Genomic DNA, 21701 nt, shown 5'->3' with positions numbered 1-21701 from the left:
ACCAGCGTTCGTGCAAGCATTGCCTAGAAAAGGTAACCTAGGTGATCAAGGCTCCGAAAATGGCAACCACAGGCTAAATTTTTTTATCAAATTTGGCATCACACTGTTTGTTTTCCGTAGGTATAAAACCGCTTATATTAAAAAATATGAATGGAGAGCCCAGAAAACAAATTCATGTCTGTCAACTATAAAAGTTTGTTGATGCTACTTGCATGACCTGAACATGACTAAAACACCGTATGGAGATAAAAAGGTAAATAAAATCCATATTTTCAATTTTTTGCCTTGAACCACATTTTTTCATCGGAGTCCAATGTAAATTTGATGATATTGCTTGAATGTTTGAGATGAAAATGGATTAATGCTTATTTTTAATTGTGAAGTAATGAAAAACAAATAACTTGTAACGTGACAGATCAAAAATTCGAAAAAGTTTTGTGGACCACACCAACAGCATGCATACAATGTCTAACCCACATTTTTTCTCACTACTTTGAGTCTAGTTTTTAGAACTGTATTATGAAAACCTTAAAGTATTAATCATTTTTGAGAAAACACGATTGATCTTATGTAACGTGACAGATGTTTTCGGCTGTAAAGCAATTCCATCAAGTTTGATTTTTAATCGTCAAAAATGGTGACCGTCTTCGATTCTGATGAAACCTTTTACATTTCATCTATATAGGAGACTAAGTATTTTGCATTATTAAGCAAACAATTTTCATTCAAGACTAATATTTTAAAAGGGCGTATGATATCTTGAATGCACTGCTTTATAAATGTATTGTTCGAAAATCGCCATTTGTGCAGCAAAACTATATGATAACGAGCTCTAGGGAATTAATTCTTCTGTGTGAATATTTTTTGGTGAAATTTTTCAAAAAGAGAACAAAAAACTACAAGCGGCAGCCCTATGGGGTTGCACGAACTGTAGACGTAGGACTATACTACTTAATGTAAAATATTTTTCTTAGCACTTAGTGTGTGGGAAAAATACCCGGACCGGTGAAGAAAAATCAAATTTTAGACAATATAATCACATCTCATGTATAGAACAAGCTTTCTAGATGCTCTCAAACAGATCCTAAAAGTTCAAACACCCATGGATAACCCCAAGTTTGTAGATGTGTTTCGATGCCACAGGATTGTAAAATGGTTAATATTAAGTCATGAAAATTCAATTCTTCCGTGACATTTTTTTTGCCTGCAAAATGCCCTGTGTGTATGCAAAGCTCATGATTTGTTGGGATATTAGCATTGATCGGAAAATGCTTTCCAACGCTGCGCATTGCATACATACAGGACATTTTGCAGGTCACCAGAAGCTGTTCATTTTACCACCGCCACATGTTCATTTTACCCACTCGCTATAAACATGTCTCATTTTTGGACATGTTTAGAAATCAAGAATCATGTTTGAAAAATGTGTTTATGACGAAATATTTTTACAAGATATGTATAAAACATGTCTAACAAGAAACATAAGGTGATTGTAATATCTCATTCACTTATTAGTTAGAAAATAATGACTGCTTAACGTGTTCATTTTACCGCCAGTTCCCCTACCTACCAACACATTCGCCCAAAACATTGAACCCAAGCGTACAATGCAAAATGAGTCAACGCTGATGATGATGGGAAGAGCGAAAGACATAACTAGTACCACCACGACACTATTAGCGCATTTCACCAAAATTCCACGCGGCATTTCCCGATTGAAAGGAACGGCCGCGCTTAGTCCATCTGTCATAGTATCGTGATTTTGCATAGCGAAGGGCTGAATGATAACACATTTTGTTCCAAAAAACAGCCCTGCGTTATGCAACACTTTGTGCAGGTTGATTATATCAGTTGCAAGTGGGGCCAAATTCACCAAGTTCCGTAAAATTCCTTTTAAATTAAAGAATTGATAAAATTGCTTAGATGAGCTAAACTAATTAATCAAATCCTGTTTTAAAAACTGTCCTTGCGTTTAAATCAAAATGGGAAGCTTATTACTACCACTACATTACTTAATTTCAAGCGCAAATAGCAAATACATGTGCTAGTTAAACCAAAAATTTACTGGCAACATTACAGCGGCATTTAGGAAGCAGTTGGAGCGGTCGCCTGTTGGACGACACAGGGTAGCGTCTCTCCACAGCCAGTGTAACGGACTTCTAGCTCAGCTACACTGGCTGTTAAAAACACAGCGCAGTGATCTGCTTCACCAGCCGTTCAACAGGGAACTGAGCATGTCTGGCCAAGTCCGTTCTTTAAATAGTCGATGATGACGTCATTCATAGAAGCGTTGCGCGCTAGGTACATCAATCCGTCGTACAGGGCTTGGGAAGCGCTATCTTCTGCGTGTAAATGCGCGATATTTTGACAAGGTTGTATATTATTTAATTTTTTAATGCTATGATATCAAAAATCTTTGGGTTTATCTATTGGAATCTATTCTTAGAAGTATTTCGGGGCGATTTGTGCAAAAAATTTGAAAATTTATCGTGAGATGGCTGAATTATATGCGTTTAAAATGGACCACTTTTCGTTACATACCATTTTTGTAGAATTTCAGAGTGCAGCCCCATATCGAAAACAAAGACGTAGTCCTACGTCAAAAATATTGGAAAATACAATTCCAAAAAACAATGATTTATTTGCTAACGAAGCATTAAAAATGAAGAAAATGTAATCGCAGTATTAAGAAGTTATTAGTAAGAAAGCATTTTTAACGACTTCAAGTATGCTTCTAAATTTCTTAGTATTTGCCAGTCATAAATATAATTTTCTTATACAATATTAATACTTAATACCACTTCGAAGCAAAATGCTCTTAAGCAAAATTTTCCGAAATATTTTGATTTTTTTAGCAAAAATATCTAGTATTGAAAATACGCCCTTTTAATAAATTACTCACAAATACCAAAATGCAAAAAATTAACACGTGTGTAGTTTAATTGCAAATAAAAAAATTTAAAATATTGCATCGTGGAGAAAATAACAATAAAAGATTTTATAAAAAAACTTAAAACATATTTCAAAAATTCTTTTATTATTAATTTTAATTTAATTTTGTTTCTTTAAATAATTTAGTTATAGAATTTCAAAATGGTTTTTCAATTCAAAATGCACATGAAAAATTGTCCTTCAAAATGCAGATGCATTTAAGCTATTTTAGATTTTCTTTCTACATAATGTGTTATTTTGTGAAATTACGACCTTTTTATATGTTATTCACGTTTTTCATCAAAATCAATGTTTTTAAAAATAAACATGAAATTTCCCGTTTATACTCAGCTCCCAGATCAAGGATGATTTGTGTACGACTGTCTCGATATCCTTGCTGCAATAAAAATACAGAACTGTAACGTGACAGATTCTGGTTGTAACGTGACAAATAAAATCGAAAAAAAAAGTTTTTTTTCCGAAAAACTTAAAACTGTGTTTATGCAAATTTGGGGGCCACCGGAACAGACTTTTTCAATTTAGTACGGTAACCTCCAAACTCACTGCGAAAATTATGTAACGTGACTGACGTATCAAAATGACAATAAAGTGAAAATGGTTCATGATAAAAAATAACTTTCTGTAGAAAAAATATTCGGTTTGGGATGATCCATAAATGACGTAGCATTTTTTGAGTGATTTTTAACACCCCCTTCTCCCATCGTAGCATTTCGTCACAAACCTTTAACTACCCCCCTGGTAATTATGGTCATTTATGGATGATCCGTTTCGTGACTTTAATAATGTGCAATCTGGTTTCATCGTTTTTGCAGACTTATCTTATGACTTATGCGTAAACTTGTAACGTGACAGGTAGAAGCCTTGACCATATGCGTAATTGACCAGATCACTATTTATTGCAACTAGGGTTGCCATCCCTCTGGGTTTGACCCGGAGACTCTGGTTGTCGAGAGCGATCTCCGGGCCTCCGGGTTTTACATCCACTTCTCCGGGTTTAAACTTTTTTTGAAATTGATTCTTTATAAAATATTTAAAATGTCTTACTTATTACTCTGGTTCAGATTTATTTTACCCGACCAACCCTTCGTGTCAAGGTGATGATGATAAGTTCACCAAATATTACTGATTTCGTTCGCAAAACAAAGAGGAACGAAAAACAATTCAAAATTTACCACAAATTAAGGAAAGTAATAATTCGCTATATGCTTCAACTGAAATTTTGCTTGCAATTGCCACAATTGAAATATTAGAGTTGCTCAAAATGCTGTAAAAAAGTTATTTTGTTTCAATTTTACCAAATGACTTCATTGGTAGTGGTGCTTATCTGTAGCTGGGCCAAGGTGTGGCTGATTTGTTCTAATCCAACTGGCTAAGTCATCATCAAAAGCATTCTTCCGGTGTTATTGCTACTCCTGCAGCTACTCTTAACTCTTGGTTATGGAGGTTAGTTTTACCCTTTTTTTGGGACCTCTGGTGATAAATAACCGAAACCATATAGTGCTTCCCATGTGCTGCCGCTGCTCTGCCTCCTTTGCTCTCCTTTTCCTGTTAGTTGTGAGAGTAATGCACAGTCTATTTATCTTCCACAGCGAGAGTAGCTGGTGCTTTTGTATTCTTGGCACTCAGTCGGGGAAGTGAAATACAGCTCCTGATTAAACCGACGAAGCCGATCTCAAACTTGAAAATTTTTATTTTTTTATTGTAACTTTATTTTAACGCCATAAAAGAGCGGTGCGTACTAAAGTTGGCAAAACAACACTCTACGATAACTGAGAGATAATTTTGGTGATTTTCTAATCAACCAGTGATAAAATCTATGACGACTTACAGAAGGAATGAAAGAGTACATACTTGTCTCTTTTCGCTCAATTGGTAACAAAGTGCGATTAAAGTGCTCTAAAATGTCGAGCAATCGTTTTGATTCCAATTTATGTTTAGTTTCAATCGAAGCTCACAATTCACAGGTCAGTGAAAATCTCCGGGTCAAAGCTTGTCCAGAAACAAGAAACAATCAAACAAATGGATAAAAAAACAAGTTAATAATTTTGTGGTACAACATTACATATTGAAGAGTTAAAATAATTCAAGCAGTCTCCGAACATGGCTATCCTGGATGTCGCTATGAGACCCAAGGTGTCTTTCTTTTTTGTTCACAGAAGAATAACGTTCAGGAATAGGTGTAATCCCCTAGTTGTAAGAAATTTAAAATGTAAAACAAAGCAAAATTGACACCTTTCAACTAACGCAAACTTGCCATATCAAATAAACGAATTGGATAAAAAGAAATTATTATGTTCTCTCTGACGATGATGAATTTTTGTCATTTGTTTAACGATATGCTCACAGAAGTATGGTCCACGCGCGCTGATAAGATAGAGATAATCTTTTCCGATTATGGCCAGGACCAAATTCTTTCCGGGTTTGATTTGAACGTTTGGATTTTTGCTGTGACCAGGGTCTGGCATTAATGATGAAGTTGTGTTTACTTGGCTCGACAATTATACTTATCTCGGTTATCGCTGCGGAATAACGGAGATAGTTTGTTGGATATACGCTTCATAATTATTTCTGATATAACATGACGTCGGGTTCAATTCCCGATCAATCTAACGGGTATTCAATAGAAAATTAGATTTTTTCAGTCAAGTAGTTAAAAAACTAAAATTGTTTTTTTTTTGTGAATTCAGTATTTTTCATTAAAAACATTAAATTTATTCTTCAAAAGACGTCAATGAATATTGGACCTGGTCAGCCGTACGACGCAATTTAATCGCGATGCTTTCACAAGAGCACTGGACGGCACTGACGTCCATCTTCCGGATACAATTCCGGATCCTGGTGGTCAACTGCTTGGTATCCTTGGCCCGCCAATTATTTTTGTGCACTAGGGCACTGCGGGAGCCTAAAAAATCCTCAATGAGACGGAACTGGGACAAGTTGGTCGGGTTCTTTTCTTGCGGCACGTACGGTATATTTTGGTGCTCACGAAATCGCCTTGACCGGGCAGAAGACGTTCCTTCCATCCGCAAGATGCTCCTTTAAGAACGGCAGACGAATTTTCTCAAGACACTCCTCCTGGTATACATGTTGATTGATGACCAGACCGCTCGGCTTGAACCGCGGCTCTGAAATCCGTCTGTCCGATATGGCGTTGTACAGCATAACTTTGTTTTCCAAATTTATGCTTAAACTTATATTTTACTTCGGGGGGTGTGGCCGATTTGTCGCTGAAACCTGTCATTTCCTGGAATGTAGGTCTTCGAGTGCGGAAAGTAACTTTAGTCGTCCAGTACGAACGACGTCTCGCGGTAGTTCTTCGTCATTCACCGGCACTGCGATTTCACGATCGCTATCTGCTCGTCAGTGTACTCGGGAGAAAAAAGAGTCTTCTTTCGACAGATGATGTTCTCCATCTTGAGGGTTCGGTGAATCAAAGTATGGGAGCAGTAATATTTTCGGCCGGTGTCACGCAAACTCGTTCCGTCCTTGTTGTCGAACAGCTTTTTCAACGCTACCTTCTTCTTCTTCGTCATTATCTTCGTCGGACGGCCGCGACCGGCCATCCGCTCCACGCTCAGGGATGCCAGGATCAGGTAAACTGTACTCATGGGCACGTTTTCGTCTCGAAAGTGGTCTACCGTAAACTTTTTTCCACGATGACCATGCGTTTCGTAAAACCGTACAACACTCTCGTGGAGTGCTTCATGTTTCGACGCCATCTTCGATTGAACGGATAGCACCCGAGCGAAAAGAAACATTCCACCCATTTCTAGGGAGTCCGGAGAGCAATTCTCTTGGAGAGGAAAAAAACAAAAAAACTTACGCTATTTACTTTAATTACAGAAAGGTATTGAAATCATTCTGGCTGCCGGCACTTGATCTCCAAGAAGTCAAGGAGGAGATAAGTCGGCTGAACAACAACAAAGTGGCCGGTGTAGATCAACTACCCAGCGAGCTATTAAAATACGATGGTGAAACACTGGCTAGAGCGCTGAACTTGGTTATCGGAAAAATTTAGGAGGAGAAGATTCTTCCGGAGGAGTGGATGTAGGGTGTCGTTTGCCCAATCTACAGAAAGAGTGACTAGTTGGATTGCTGCAACTACCGCGCGATCGCACTACTTAACGCCGCGTACAAGGTCCTCTCCCAAATTCTTTGCCGCCGATTGTCACCATTTGCAAGGAGTTCGTTGGGCACTACCAAGCAGGATTCATGGGTTCCCGTGTCACCACGGACCACATATTCGCGATTCGGTAGGTTCTGCAGAAGTGCCACGTATACAACGTGCCCACCCACACAACATTGGTTTATCGATTTCAAATCGGCGTATGATACAATCGATCTAGATCAGCTATGGCAGATAATACACGAGTACGGTTTTCCGGACAAGCTAACACGGTTAGTCAAAGCGACGATGAATCGGGCGATGTGCGTTGTTCGAGTATCAGGGGCACTCTCGAGTCCCTTTGAATCTCGACGAGGGTTATGGCAAGGTGATGGTCTATCGTGCCTGCTGTTCAACGTTGCGTTAGAAGGTGTAATAAGGAGGATAGACACGAGTGGCACGATCTTCAGGAAGTTTGTCCAGTTTTTTAGATTCGCCGACGACATTGATATAATGACACGGAACTTTGAGGCGATGTCGGAAACGATAAGAGTTAAGACATAAGACTGAAAGCTGAAGCCAGCAGGATTGGACTTTCCATCAACGTTTCGAAGAAAAAATACATGAGAGGAAGAGGTTCTAGAGACGACAATGTGAACCCCCCATCCCGAGTTCAGATTGACGGTGACGAAATCGAGATGGTCGACGAATTCGTGTATTTGGGCTCACTGGTAACCGCCGACGCTCCAGTCGAACAAAATTCGCCGCCGCACGAAGTTGATTGTCTACAGGAGCCTCTACGGCCACGAGACCTGAACTATACGGCCACGAGACTTGAACTATACTGAACTATACTAGGACCAACGCGTCCTTGGAGTTTTCGAACGAAAGGTGTTGCGTACCATCTAAGGTGGCGTGCAGATGGAAGACGGAACGTGGCATAGGCGAATGAACCATGAGTTGCATCAGCTGCTGGAAGAACCATCCATCGCGCATACCGCAAAAATAGGACGTTTGCGGTGGGCTGAACACGTCGTAAGAATATCGGACAACGACCCGGTGAAGATAATTCTTGAGGGCGACTCTACAGGAACAAGAAGACGAGGCGCACAGCGAGCACAGTGGATCGACCAGATAGAGGACGACCTGCGAACCCTTTAAAGACGGCGAGGCTGGTGACAAGCAGCAATGGACCGAGTGGAGTGAAGACGGCTTCTGCATACAGCAAGATACAACAAGGCTCTATCTTGAACGGTAATATATAGTAATTGAAATCATTCTCATTTTTTATTGAACAGGATATAGGATGTTCCCATGAATGACTACCTTGGTTTGGTGTCCCGATCAGAAACACATAACAAAAAGCTTTCAAAACTATATCTCGCGTTGTTACTTGTTATAATTTTCTGTTATTTTAACTGCTAACGAGACCTAATTTATAACACAATATGTTACGAAAATTGCATTCTGTTATAATCTTGTTATTTCATTCTGATCGGGGTTAGATAACTTTCAATAAAGATGATATAACTCGATTGGGATCAGCACTACCTCTAGGTTAGTCAGTTTCCACAGTTGCAGGAGGTAGAACGCCCGTCCTTGGTCATGGTTTTGTCATGGTCAAACTATTAATTATCTTTTGCTTAAATCGTTGAACTCACATCTTTGTGGGGTATAAGCGGAGACCATCTACATCAGTCGAATCGATCAGGTTTTGTCTGGGATCTAAGTAAACTTATTAAAAAAGACTATAACACTGCGAAACAAAATAAAAAAACTGTTGGGAGCAAAATGAAAAAAGATGGCAAAAGTTTGCGGTAACAGGAAACCTTTGGTGAAGAAATTTTTGAAAAAAATTGGAACGGGGCTTCACAAATTAAAACCAAAGTTTGTATGGAGAACTTGGGGTGTCCAAAAGGGAATATGTCTATGAAAAAGGTAATCTTAAATTTCCGCATAAAGTCTTACATAAAATGCTTACTATATCCAAAAAAGGAATCTATGCGAGTTTATAGCTCAATCGGACATCATTAAGGGGGTGTAGCGTTTCAATATTGATTTCATATATTCGAAAAAATCCAAAGGGGGGAGTGCATGAAATGTTGAAAAACGAATTTTTTGTCGATATATGTCAAAACAATTAGCATGAAACATCAGCATTTAGTGTCAAAACAAACGAATACCGCAAAAACCAAATTCAAATTCCAAGGACTTCAAATTTTTGGAAAAAAATACGAATATTAAATTTTTTTAATGCTTCGTGATTTCAAAAAAATTCTCAGCGAACTGGGTTTGGGAGAAGAACAAATAAAAAGATAGCAGGGATTTAGGCAGAGAAGAGAAAGGCCACTCAAAATCAAAACTTCTCACAATTCTTTTTAAAATCACTAGCGGCACGTGGTGTCGAAGCCCTGCAAAATACACTGTTAATCAACACATTAGTTCAAAATTATACGACGTTACTGGTATAAAATATCTAGCAAATTCATCCCCGATAATCCGACAAGTGGTCAGAATATGTTCTACCAAATAAAAATTGTCATGCAATAATTAACCCAGCTTTCAAACATTAACTGCGTTTTTGGGTTGCAACGGATATTTTACTTTAAAAAATAACCAATCTTTTTCCATCGAAAAACGAAAGTTTGAATGTTAAAGTATGTAAGTATGTTTAAATATCGAAACTTTTGACTGCACAGTTAATTCTTAGTGCACTGCCCAAGAAAGATTTTCAATGGATATCTTCCCAATGGTTATTGTGTGTCCTTTCTTTTGAGAACCACCAAGCAAGGACATTAAATTTAAATACAAACAGCATTTTGTTAGCCAGCCATTTTCCTTTTCCAGGATTCGATATAAGTTTTTTGGTCCTTATAAAAGTGGAGGAAAGTAGTTTATAATTATTTTCAATCTTTAATATTGGAATCTGCTTTGTATAAATTCTCATGAGTATCTTTTAATTTTTACGAAATGTCACCAAGGTCTGTAAACCATGACAATCGTTCTGACTACTCACCAGTGCTGCCACAATTAAACCTGTACTGGGAGTTGAAAATTCTTCGTATTCTGTACCAACACAATGACAAACAGAATCATTTTATATAATTATTTTTCATTCGAGATAGTGATATACTGAGTTGGTGCTGATGCTGATATTTGGCTGCGAAAAACCAAAAAAATCTGACTCGGAATCAGTTGTTTCATTTGCGATAAAATTTCGCCAGAAACCAGTCAAAACTACGGTGTGTTCTACTAAAATTTCCGAAAAATCTATAAAAAATTGAAATATTTCCAAAAATCTGTGGAAATCGGTGAAATTTTCATCAAAATGTTAAAAATCTGTCTTTTGAAAAAAAAGAAGCTGTGACCAAAAATCAGGCAATCTATGAGACGTTTGTTTGACAACTCAGTGGAGGGTTTTGTAACAAGTTTGTTTTGTTTTACTCCTGCAAACACAAACATCTTTCATTAGTTCCGATTCGTTTGATGTTGGATCGAATCAATGGTTTTGTCGGACGTTGTGCCCAGCAAAACGGAGTAACGTCAGAAGAAACAATCAAGAAATAATCAGCTGATCCAACACGTCTCATGGATTACCTAATTGTTAAATAAATCTGTGACATTAAAGAAAAATTTGTGAATGTGCAACCCTGGCTACTTGCTTTTACACTGACAGGTTCCATTTGATATGCTGCAAGCAGGTTTCTGGCATCTCGCATCCTACTGTCAGTACCACCCACGTAACCCATAAGCATTATAACGTAGCCTAATATCTGCTTTAGATCCACATATAATGCTGTCTTGAAGAGCCGTGAAGCCTGATATTATGCTGGCGTTAGGCCAGAAAAGGAGAAATATAGTGCTATTACTGTGCATAGATTGACAGCTCGTTTCTGCAGTACTAATGCTATTAGCATTAGCTTCAGTTGGCTGTCATTGTCCGCCATGGTTTTAAAATCATTTCTTATGTTTCCTTTCGGTATGATGAGCAAAAGGGAAAACTTTTAAAGTAAAATGTTCTGCTTAAAACCGTAATTGACTCTCTTCTAATGTATTGTAATGAATATCCTTAATGTGTTTTCGTTCTCACATGATATGAATGTTTCACGAAAATTACCTTTAGTATGTCTCGAACTGAGGTACCTAGCATCGTCCTTCACGGTAAGTGCGCTGCGTTTGCTTCCTGGACAATATTGCATATGTTCGATTGAAATGAAATATGCCCAATATAATCTTCAAGAAGAGTTGCATAACAAATAAACCCATAGCATTATAATAGCATTATATCGGCTTTTTATTTGCTCTATAATGGCAGTAAATGCACTTGTAAAGCTTACATGCTTTAAAGATCCTTGAAGCATGTACGAGTTATATCAGCTTTATATAAGCCATATAGAGAGCCAGTGATAATGCTATATGTCGGTTGCGCTATTATGCATTATTGATGCTAATATAGAGCTTTATTGCATAGTTAAAGCTGTAAAGGGGTTTCAATGCAACATTGGTGCAAATGTATAGCCAATATAGTGCAATGGCTTAATGCTTATGGTTACTTGGGCAGCACATACACAGTTTCTCGCCGCCACTCTGTAAGCGACCTATCACAGTAAACGCAAGCAATCCGCGCAGATCCGCTCGGCTTTCATTAGGTTTGTTTCAATACACGGTTCTTGCTCCTAGTTGCTCCGTAGCAAACAGGAACAAAAAAACTTGCTAATTTTTAATTCGGTTTGCTACTAGAAGTAGAAAAGGAGAAGAAGTACTTCCAGTTTTTCCTATGTACTGTAACAAACCTATTTTGACATCAATCCTTTGATTTGCTGCAAGCAAGTTTCTGAAATCCCGCATCCTAATATCAGTGCTAGCTCCAGCTCAGTTTCTCGCCATCACTCTATCAGCGGTCTAACTCAACATTTATAACCTGATTACTGGTATGCATCGTAGTGTTAAATTATTTTACCAGTCGTGTCAAAAAAAAATGTGTACCAAACTGTACTTTTTACAAAAATATGTTATCCGTATCGTACAGAATTTGTACCAAAAATACTCGAAAAATCTGTACCTTTCTAGATAAATATGTACTTGTGGCATCGCTGCTACACACTTTTCAGTTCTGCGTACCGAGAAGCTATTATTAATCAGTTACTCAGCAGTCAAGTTAAGGATTTTTTCTAAAATAAATTTAAAAATAGTTAAACTGTTCGAGAAAACAAGTTAAGACCGACGATGGCTTGTATACGTTCATTGGGTCATTAAGCCATATGCTGTTTTCGATTTTTTCCGATGCAGCTGACGTTTTATCGAACCTTTTTTTATTTTTTTGTTCGAAAAATCACAAATATTTTTTTTACAAAATTGAATTATCACGACAAAATCTTCCATTGGATTTCCTAATATGTGCTTAGTGCTCTTGTGACCTTAAGTACTCACATTAGCTGTCACTGCATTAGATTGGAATTCAGAAAAAAAGTTTATTTCTTCAGCTTAATTATCACAAGTAATATTTATGACAAATGGAAAAATCCACCACCCATGCGGAAGATCACGTCCCACTAGTAAGAAAGAGGGCTCTGCAATCATGTGCTGCTTAGCAAATGTTCCTTACGAGTAACTCTTCAATATGCAAAATTAATAAAAGCGGACCAGGTAATCAGAGAACATTCCGTTGAAACTGAATGATTCTCCGGACGCCCCGCAAAAATAACAGATAATGTCGTTTTAGAAAACGAGCGTTCAATGATTACATACAGCAATAAGCATAATATCAATCAGAAAAGTAAAATCTATGATACGAAACGCAATAATACATTTTCTGTTATTTACTGTACGATTTAGCGAAGCTCTACCTTACCGCCTGCAACGATTTATACGAGCCAGTTTCAAAAGTTATACTAGTTGAAACGTCATACGGGTGCACTCTCAAATCAAAGCAAGGAAAACCAGCAACAAATCCGATTCGCTTTTGTGAGAACTTTCGTAATTTTTTTTGTTCGAAGTGGTACTTCTCTTCTCTGGTTTAGGGTTATCAATCATCGTGAAGAAATCTTTGAATACAGATTGAACCGGACCTCACAGTTTAAAACCAAAGTTTCATGATTTTTTAAAAATAACATCTTTTAGGTGAAAATGGGCATCTTTGATCGAATTTTCCTAACGAACTGGACTTGGGAGCAGAATAAATAAAAAGGTGGCAGTGCCTTAGGGTTCCAACTAAATTATCCTGAAGTAATTTTTGAAAAAAATTGAAACAGAACTTTGATCGAATTTTCCCAACGAACTGGGCTTAGGAGCAGAACAAATCATAAGGGGGTGGGCGTAGCGTAGTTGGTAAATCGATTGCCTTGTACACAGCGCTCCAGGGTTCGAGTCCCGGCCCCCGCATATAGGGTTAGAAAATTTTCATAAGAGATTTTTCTAAAACAAAGAGGCAAACGACCTTAAGGTTAAAACCTCTATAATCGAAAAAAACAAAAAAAGAAGGCAGGGCTTTAGGGTTCCAACAAAATCATCGTGAAGAAATTTTTGAATAAAAATGGTACAGGACTTTACAGTTTAAAACCAAAGCTGTTTTTAATTTTTTTAAATAACATCTTTTAGTTGAAAATACGCATCTTTGATCAAATTTTCCCAACGAACTGGCCTTGAGAGAAGAATAAATAAAAAGGTGGCAGGACTTTGGGGTTCCAACTAAATTATTGTGAAGTAATTTTTAAAAAAATTGGAACAGGACTTCACAGTTTTAATCCAAATTTATTATAATTATTTGTTATTCATATAAATCATATATGCTAACTAGAGATGGTCGGGTTTCAATTTTTTCGAACCCGAACCCGACCCGAAACCGAGCGCATGAAAATTTAAAAACCCGAACCCAACCCGTACCCGAGAATGAAAATTTTGAAAAACCCGAACCCGACCCGACCCGAGAATTTTAAAATTTGAAAACCCGAACCCGACCCGAACCCGAAAATTTAATATTTGAGAAACCCGATCCGAATCCAACTTGCTTATACGGAGAATCAACCAAAGATCTCGAAGATTTTTAATTCTAGGCACTCGAGTTGGACCCTTGACTCATCTAAGAATAGTAGAATCACTCAAATCTGAAGTAGCACCATACGCATTGAGTTATATCTGCATATGTCATAACAAATCACTGCCGAGTAGAATATATTTACTTCTGTTTCCCAAAGTGTTAGCCGCCGATTTAACTTAATTTCCGGTTAAGATATCAACGATTTATAAGTTTCTCATAACAAATTTGACGTTCAATTGAACGTCAAATTTGTTATGAGAAACTTATAAATCGTTGATATCTTAACCGGAAATTAAGTTAAATCGGCGGCTAACACTTTGGGAAACAGAAAGCTTAATGGTCACAGTTTCCAACAACCTTGCCCGTCGTACTTAACTAAAATTTCTGATTTTTTATCAGAGACCATTCCTGCAAGGCAGTTTCGTATAATTTATTACCTGTATTAAGTTAAGCTATGGCAATTGGCAATTCGTATTCGACAGTTTACATGACGTCACCCACGTTACTGGTTGGAACGGTCAAACCTGTATCGAAGGGTATCAATCATTTTCTAACGTGTTCTTGATGTCCCATCATTGGCGTTAGGACTATCTATGATTCAGTATCTAAGTTATTTTATGCTTCAGATTATACGGTAAGCGCGCCAATAGATATGCTTCGACATCTCCAATGGAGCTCTCGGAACGACTCCAAACTTTTAAAAATCCGTTAATGGCTTCAACAGAACACACAAAAGTTTTGTGATCAATTCGTTAAGTTCGTGGAAATTCATGTATTTTCATGAAGGAATCCGTATCATGCAACAGCTCAGCCCGGGAACAATCTGACAGAAAGTGCTTGTTTCATATATGTACCACTGATTTGATAGTGGTGCTATTATCCCATCACCATATGAGTGTCATGAACAACGAAACCTGGCGGATGTGAAGCTAGGTTTAGGTCTGATGGAACAAAGACAGTCTCTAGAAAATAAATTTGGCCTAAACTATCTGCTTTTAAAAAAAAATAATGCGCCCTTTTTAAATTTGAGCCGCCATAATGACTCCAAAGTACCACCAAATTTATGAGTTTAAATCCTTATTTTTCCGTTACAGTTTATTTTAATTTCAAGCAATCTTTATCATAAACCAATTTGATTATTAAACTTCCGTGAAGGCAGGTACAACCTATTTGTTTCATTTGACCAATTTAACAGTGCTTGCTTAAAGTTTGTTTGGGGTACAAATGTACCCCACAAAACCGTTTGCGTTAGTGTTTTGTCATGTGGTCGGTGTTAAGTCAGACCGGACCAAGTCGCAAAACATCAAAAAATGAGTTAATAATAGCACTGGATATTATGGTAAAAATTATTTTCCAATTATAATGTAAAGGACGCTGCGATTCAAACTTTAAACGCGTTTTTCTCGAAATCAATGCACTGTCACTTAGTCCGGTCTGACCTAACACCGACCATGTGTAATTCAAAAAAATTATTATATCTTTTTTTAAAAGCAAAATATCGATACATAGCAAGCGAGAAACTTGTGTAAAATTGTATAAGTTCCAACTTTGCCGAATAATAGTATCTGTTATTTGGTATAACAAAGCACTATAGCAAAGTAACAAGAAAATGCGTTTGGATCGGTATCGTAATTTTTGCTTTTGCGGATGAAAGAATCAAAACACATTCGTGAATATGATTTGTATATAGTATGCAAGACGCATCATTCGATTCGTTATCTTCTGCAGCCCTGGCTATGGAACATACTTATTTTATATACACGTACAATGCACCGGCTCTACCTGTTCCTTCGACGCCTTCCTGTTTCATCTCCGTTACTGCATATAGAGTTCTATGCAAATGATTTCACTCACACTACTTGGGGGTTTGTTTTCCTCCAGCTGTCATATGTTAAACTGTCAGTCAATTTAAACGTTTGAAATCGCTTTCCTAAAGTATCTATAATAGTGTTTAAATGCTCTGTGTCACTGTGAAGCTTATTCTGGAGACTACAATACCGGTTGGGTTGGATCCACAATGCAAATAATCCGGCCGAAAAGCTTTTTTTCGATTTGTTTTCCTCCACCTATCAAAAATTATGACAGGTGGAGGAAAACAAATCACTGAACACACTAATACTGTTACATATTGTCAAGTACTCTATTGCTGTATTTTTGACGTTTGTATTAGCGTTTGGTTTTAAAAAAAGCATCGGAATAAATACACTTTTTGACCGGTTTTTGAAAAAAATTGTTCAAAAGGAAATTTAATCTTTACAACGTCGTATAAATGGTCAAAATCGATTTGAAGCTATCGGAGTTATAGCAATATGAAGAAAAAAGGGAATTTTGACGTATTTTAAAGACTTGTTCTATACAAAATGAAATATGACATAAATAGTCAAAACACGAATATTTTTAAACAGGTTGTGGGCGTAGCGTAGTTGGTAAATCGATTGCCTTGTACGCAGCGCACCTGGGTTAGAGTCCCGACCCCGCACATAGGGTTAGAAATTTTTCATGAGAGATTTTTCTAACCCGAAGAGGCGAATGACCTTAAGGTTAAAACCTCTATAATCGAAATAAAAAAAAACCAGGTTACTTTGCGAATGATTTTAGAATAAAACTATCCAATTTAATTATAAATTTAATAAAAATTGGACATATTAGAGCAATTTTAGTTCTGGGGTACGAATGTACCCAACAAAACCGTTTACGTAGAGAAAAAGTCGCCGCGGCCTAAGTATCGGTTTTAAAGTACCTGTCGAAATTTATATTCCATTATAGAAAGTTGAACCAATATTTTCCGATAAATTCTTGTTGACTTGGTTTATTACTAATTATCATGAAAAATAAATCGCAAAGAGATTTTAGATGTGAAACACATATTGTTGAATGCTCTTTCGTGAATATTCCTTTAAAAAATTAAATAATTCAGATAGTTTGCGAATCTAAAGAGACGAAATTTGATGGAAGAATGAAAAAAATACAATATTTGAGCACCAGAAAATACGACGAATTCTAGCGATTCAGAGGTGCTAACTTTTGGTACGGTTATATGTATCATCCATTTGTATTACGAAGTATAATTCACTACTACAAAAAAGACTGCGTTTTGTGTATAGACGCAAACAGTGTCATGAAATGGATGGGTTGTTGTGTTCAAAACCCGAACCCGACCCAACCCCGATAATTTGTAATTTGAAAAACCCGAACCCGACCCGAGCCCGAAAGTCAAAAAATTTCAAAAAGCCGAACCCGACCCGAACCCGAGAATTTCAAATTTGAGAACCCGGAACCTAACCCGAACCCGAGAAGCTTAAATTTACGGAACCCGAACCCGACCCGAAACCCGTCGGGTTCGGATCGGGTCCGGGTTTCGGGTCCAAAAACCCGAACCCGACCATCTCTAATGCTAACCAGAGCAGCACTGATAATATATTAAATAATTGTGAAGACATCTTTTTGGAACCACACTATGTCGGATGAAACATTTTCACGAATTTGTGCTTACCGAATCAAAATATTTATCATTAATAGTTTTTCGGGGAAAGACTGTTTCAACCCACCTAGTGGGTAAAATTATTACGCTTAAATCCATTTTTATTGGATTATGAATTCGATTCACCATATTCTGATCTCAGTCGTGAATAACATCAATTTTATAATTCTTTGTGATGAGCTACAATTACGTAGAAAAAAATGCACACAAACAGTTTCCGTCACTTGCAATATGACAGAATGGGAATAGATTCTAAACTTGTCCTATTTCGATACAATCAAGCTTAGTTCAACCCACTGTCATTCTGCACTAATAGTTCACTTTATAGAAGGATTGGCAGCTTATCATTCGTCTGCCGATGCTACATCTCCAATCGAACCCGTCGCGTCGTGTTCTTCCTTCACCCGACCGATTCCCATAAGAATATATCACGGGACGCCTGCTGCGCGAAAGCATCACAGATTGTCCATCAATAAGCGTGATGTTAGGGATTGGCCAACCTAAGCCATTCAAGTCATTTCCCCCATTAGAAGACCGGAGCAGCCGTGGTCCAGCGAGAGCCGCCTCGCCACGCTGTGTTGTGATCCAGACCTATCGACATCTCCATATTCATCATCGTATCACCCGACTGGAGGCAGCCTATGTATGATGACCGACACACACGGCAAGGTCCGGGTACGGAGAAGGTTGTCTCCGTTCGATCGCCAGGCGAGTCGATTTTACTCGCGTGTTCGATTAGAGATGATGGGTTGAGACTCTCCACTCCTTTTCTGCCGGGGAGTCTTTTCCGGCCGGCGGCGCACGTCTCGAGGGAGGGCTGGCCGGCTGGATCCGAACCTTTAATCATATTATTTTACATACAATGGACATTTGAGTTCATTGTGTCATTTCCATTGGAGTAAAAATACACACTCTCTAGACGTCGGATTGGCCCCAGACGATGATGGTGCAAGACCGCTCAGAATATGCTCGATAATAATAATATTAATAATAATCGCTGAGGAACAAGAGGCAAACAATGATTATGACTTTCTTATTGTTATATGCAGTGTAATATGAAAGATTGTCCTGCGCCCACGATGGCTTATTCTGCGCCTGGTGATTGAGTGAGAACTGGCCAAACGTCTCTGTTCGACCAGTCTTTCTTTGTTTTATCGTGCGAGATTGACACGAGCGCCCCCGCCAGCTCGTCGAGATGTGTCCGTTAAGGAAAGGTGTGTAAATGCTTAGATGGGAGTAAGATTAAATTGTATATATTAATGAAACTGGTGTAGATCAGACGGATCCTCACTGATCGTAATAATGCTTAACCGAGTGTTTTAAGGTAAGATTTTTCCAAACAACATGTTTTTTTTTACCTTTTGTGTATTTTTGTGATTCTACTATAGGTATTAATAAGTACTCATGAATCTCAACAGGACATCAAGCACAATACAAATCTCCGTTTAGATGGCTGATCTGCTTGCAGCTGATTAATGATATCAGATTCCAACACATTCCACCGCAGCGTGAAATTTCAGTAGATAAACATTTTGGCCGATTTTCGAAATCGCACAAAAATCAAAGTCATCTCCGTCGGATCCTGGTGTCCACCTTGAGCAGCTTTCCATCAATTTCCGTTAGTCACACTCGGTTACCGACGGGCGGCGATATGGAATACACGTCATTCAGGGCGAATTCACTGAAGCTCGAATGCAAAATGTGCAGCAGCCGAAAATGCAACGTCATTTCGAGATCATCATGTTGAAATGCATTTTGTTCCGAAAAGCAAAAGTCGGTCGAATTGCGCATTTAGAACTTTTCGTACGATATGGTCAGTTAGTAGAAGAAATGACAAAATTTTAATGATTGATGACACACTCTGCTGAAATTGGACATGGATCGGCCGATCAGAAAGGTGAAAAGTGCTCGATCATTTGGTTGATTCAATGCGTTCGGACTGGACAAGTCCTTTTCTGCAACGACACACAGTCTGCCGCCGTCAGCTTCAGGATGCTGCAACTTTTGTCTACCCAGGCTGGAGGGGTCAGATGGTTCCCAAAGCGATAAGCGAATGTTTTCATTAAATTTCTAGGATTACGTTTTTCACGCATTTCACGATGGTAGTTTCTTTTGAAGAACGGTGACAATGGAATGGACCCCGGGACAACTCATCGGTACACCCGCTACACGTCGTAGGGATAATCCTTATTATCGTTGTCCTTATTAGAGGGTATAATGACACCCTCTACTGAAAACAAGAAATTCGAGTAGAAAAGGATGTGAAAGGTGAACTCCTAACAAACTCACTTTAATGCTATGGAACTGTGGAACGGACACGAACCCACTCGATCATGCAATCGCTCCTCCAGGAAAGGTACACATGCTGATAAACATCAATTTCAAGAGATCTTTTGTAATGTAAAATTGTAAATGAAAGAAAAAGGAATTTGCTTACATTTGCCGAAAGTGGCTCTCAGGCAAACACAATGCTTCGAGTATTTGCCGCTATTTGCCCTAATGTAGTGCTAGTTTCAATGAATGTAGGTTTCAGTTGTAAGTTTTAATGAGTTTAGTGATAGGTGGTCAAGCTGTATTGGGATAAATTGTGATAACTAGATTTTAGATATAAGTTTTCGCTCGTGATATAATTGTATGTTGAACGTTTTTATGGCAATACATTGGTCATGCGTCCTCGAAAAAAAAATTTCAAATCGCAATAACTTCAGTTCTAGAGCTAATCCTTGTAACTGTTAATACTAACATGAAAAGAATTAGTCACCTTTATTCACTTGTTTTTCACAATCTTGTCTCAATCAAAAGTTATAGCTGTTTAAAAACGTAATTGTCCACAAACAACATGGGCATGAAGGAGTTAGTGCTGAATTCCTTAGCCCCCCCCCCCCATTAAAAAAAAATAGCACTGATCTATCTTGAGCGGAAATTGAACAAAAATCCGCAACTTCTGGAGCAGTATCATGCCTTTTTGCGTAAGTACGTCGAATTAGGGCATTGGCTGCACCATCGACCACTAGACGTCCTATCTTTCTTCCTCACCACTGCGTCGTCAAGGAAGCTAGCACAACCATGAAATGCCGTGTGGTCTTTGACGCTTCCGCTAAAACCACCAGCGGGAAGTCCCTCAATGATATTCTTATGGCGGGACCAGTTCTGCAGAATTCATTGACCGCCATACTTCTTAGATTTCGCTTTCCTACTATCGTTTTGACCGGAGACATCCAAAAAATGTATCGCATGGTGCTGCTACATGAAGACGATCACGACTACCAAAGGATTCTCTGGCGATGGTCGAATGATGAACCCATGAACGAGAATCGACTAAATACCGTGATATACGGCACTAAAAGTGCATCATATCTGGCTACGAAATGTGTGCAACAGCTGTTACTGTCTTTCCGCGAACAATATCCTCAAGCGGTGGAGAAGGCGTCCAAGGGAACATACGTTGACGATCTTCTCGTCGGTGCTGACAACATTGATGAAGCCAAGCGCCTACGCAGTCAACTGTCGGATATTTTCGATTCTGGCGGTTTTCACGTACGAAAATGGGCGTTCAACTATGCCGCTGCGCTAGAAGGTCTTCCAGAAACAGATCGTGAACTGAAGATGCCCATCGAAATCGACGACTCCAATACCATCAAAGCCCTCGGTATTCACTGGCAGACGTGCAGTGACGAGCTTCATTTCAGCTATCAGCCATCACAGATCATTCAGCCCACAAAACTTACCATACTGTCGCAAATTGCCAGCCTATTCGACTCTCTAGGACTACTCGCAATGCTTCAAAATAGGCTCAAAATCCTTGATTATGAGAAGTATACGTATCTTAAATAAAGCTTCTTACGAAAGAATTTACTTTATTTTTGCAGAAGACCACTAGTATCTATCTACGTACATTCGAAAAAAGAAATCTCACTTTCAAGACGATTGTCCATTCTCCGTTTATTTCACAAGAAGGGGGGTTTCTTCAAGTATCTCAAACTAGTATATCATTTTCTTGTTATTCAATTGATGGCCAGCTTTTTATTTATTTTTTTATTTTATTTATTTTTATTTTATTTTGATTTATTTTTCATCTGACCTACATGGTCTTCATGTAGACCATGCAGGTCAGATGAATAATAAAT

The 21701-nt window shown here is 38.2% G+C and overlaps 1 protein-coding gene across 1 annotated transcript; it reads left to right on the top strand.

Annotated features, from left to right (window-relative positions):
• Positions 1-20640: 20640 nt before the first annotated feature.
• Positions 20641-21408, top strand: LOC131680692 (uncharacterized). The gene has a single exon (XM_058961403.1). The coding sequence runs from the start codon at positions 20641-20643 to the stop codon at positions 21406-21408; it is 768 nt and encodes a 255-aa protein (XP_058817386.1).
• Positions 21409-21701: the final 293 nt, after the last annotated feature.

This window comes from Topomyia yanbarensis, chromosome 2, assembly GCF_030247195.1.
Source record: "Topomyia yanbarensis strain Yona2022 chromosome 2, ASM3024719v1, whole genome shotgun sequence".
In the NCBI taxonomy this organism is placed as follows: Eukaryota; Metazoa; Arthropoda; class Insecta; order Diptera; family Culicidae; genus Topomyia; species Topomyia yanbarensis.
Note: the sequence above shows the minus strand (reverse complement) of the source record. Positions and strands in the feature narration are given on the sequence as shown.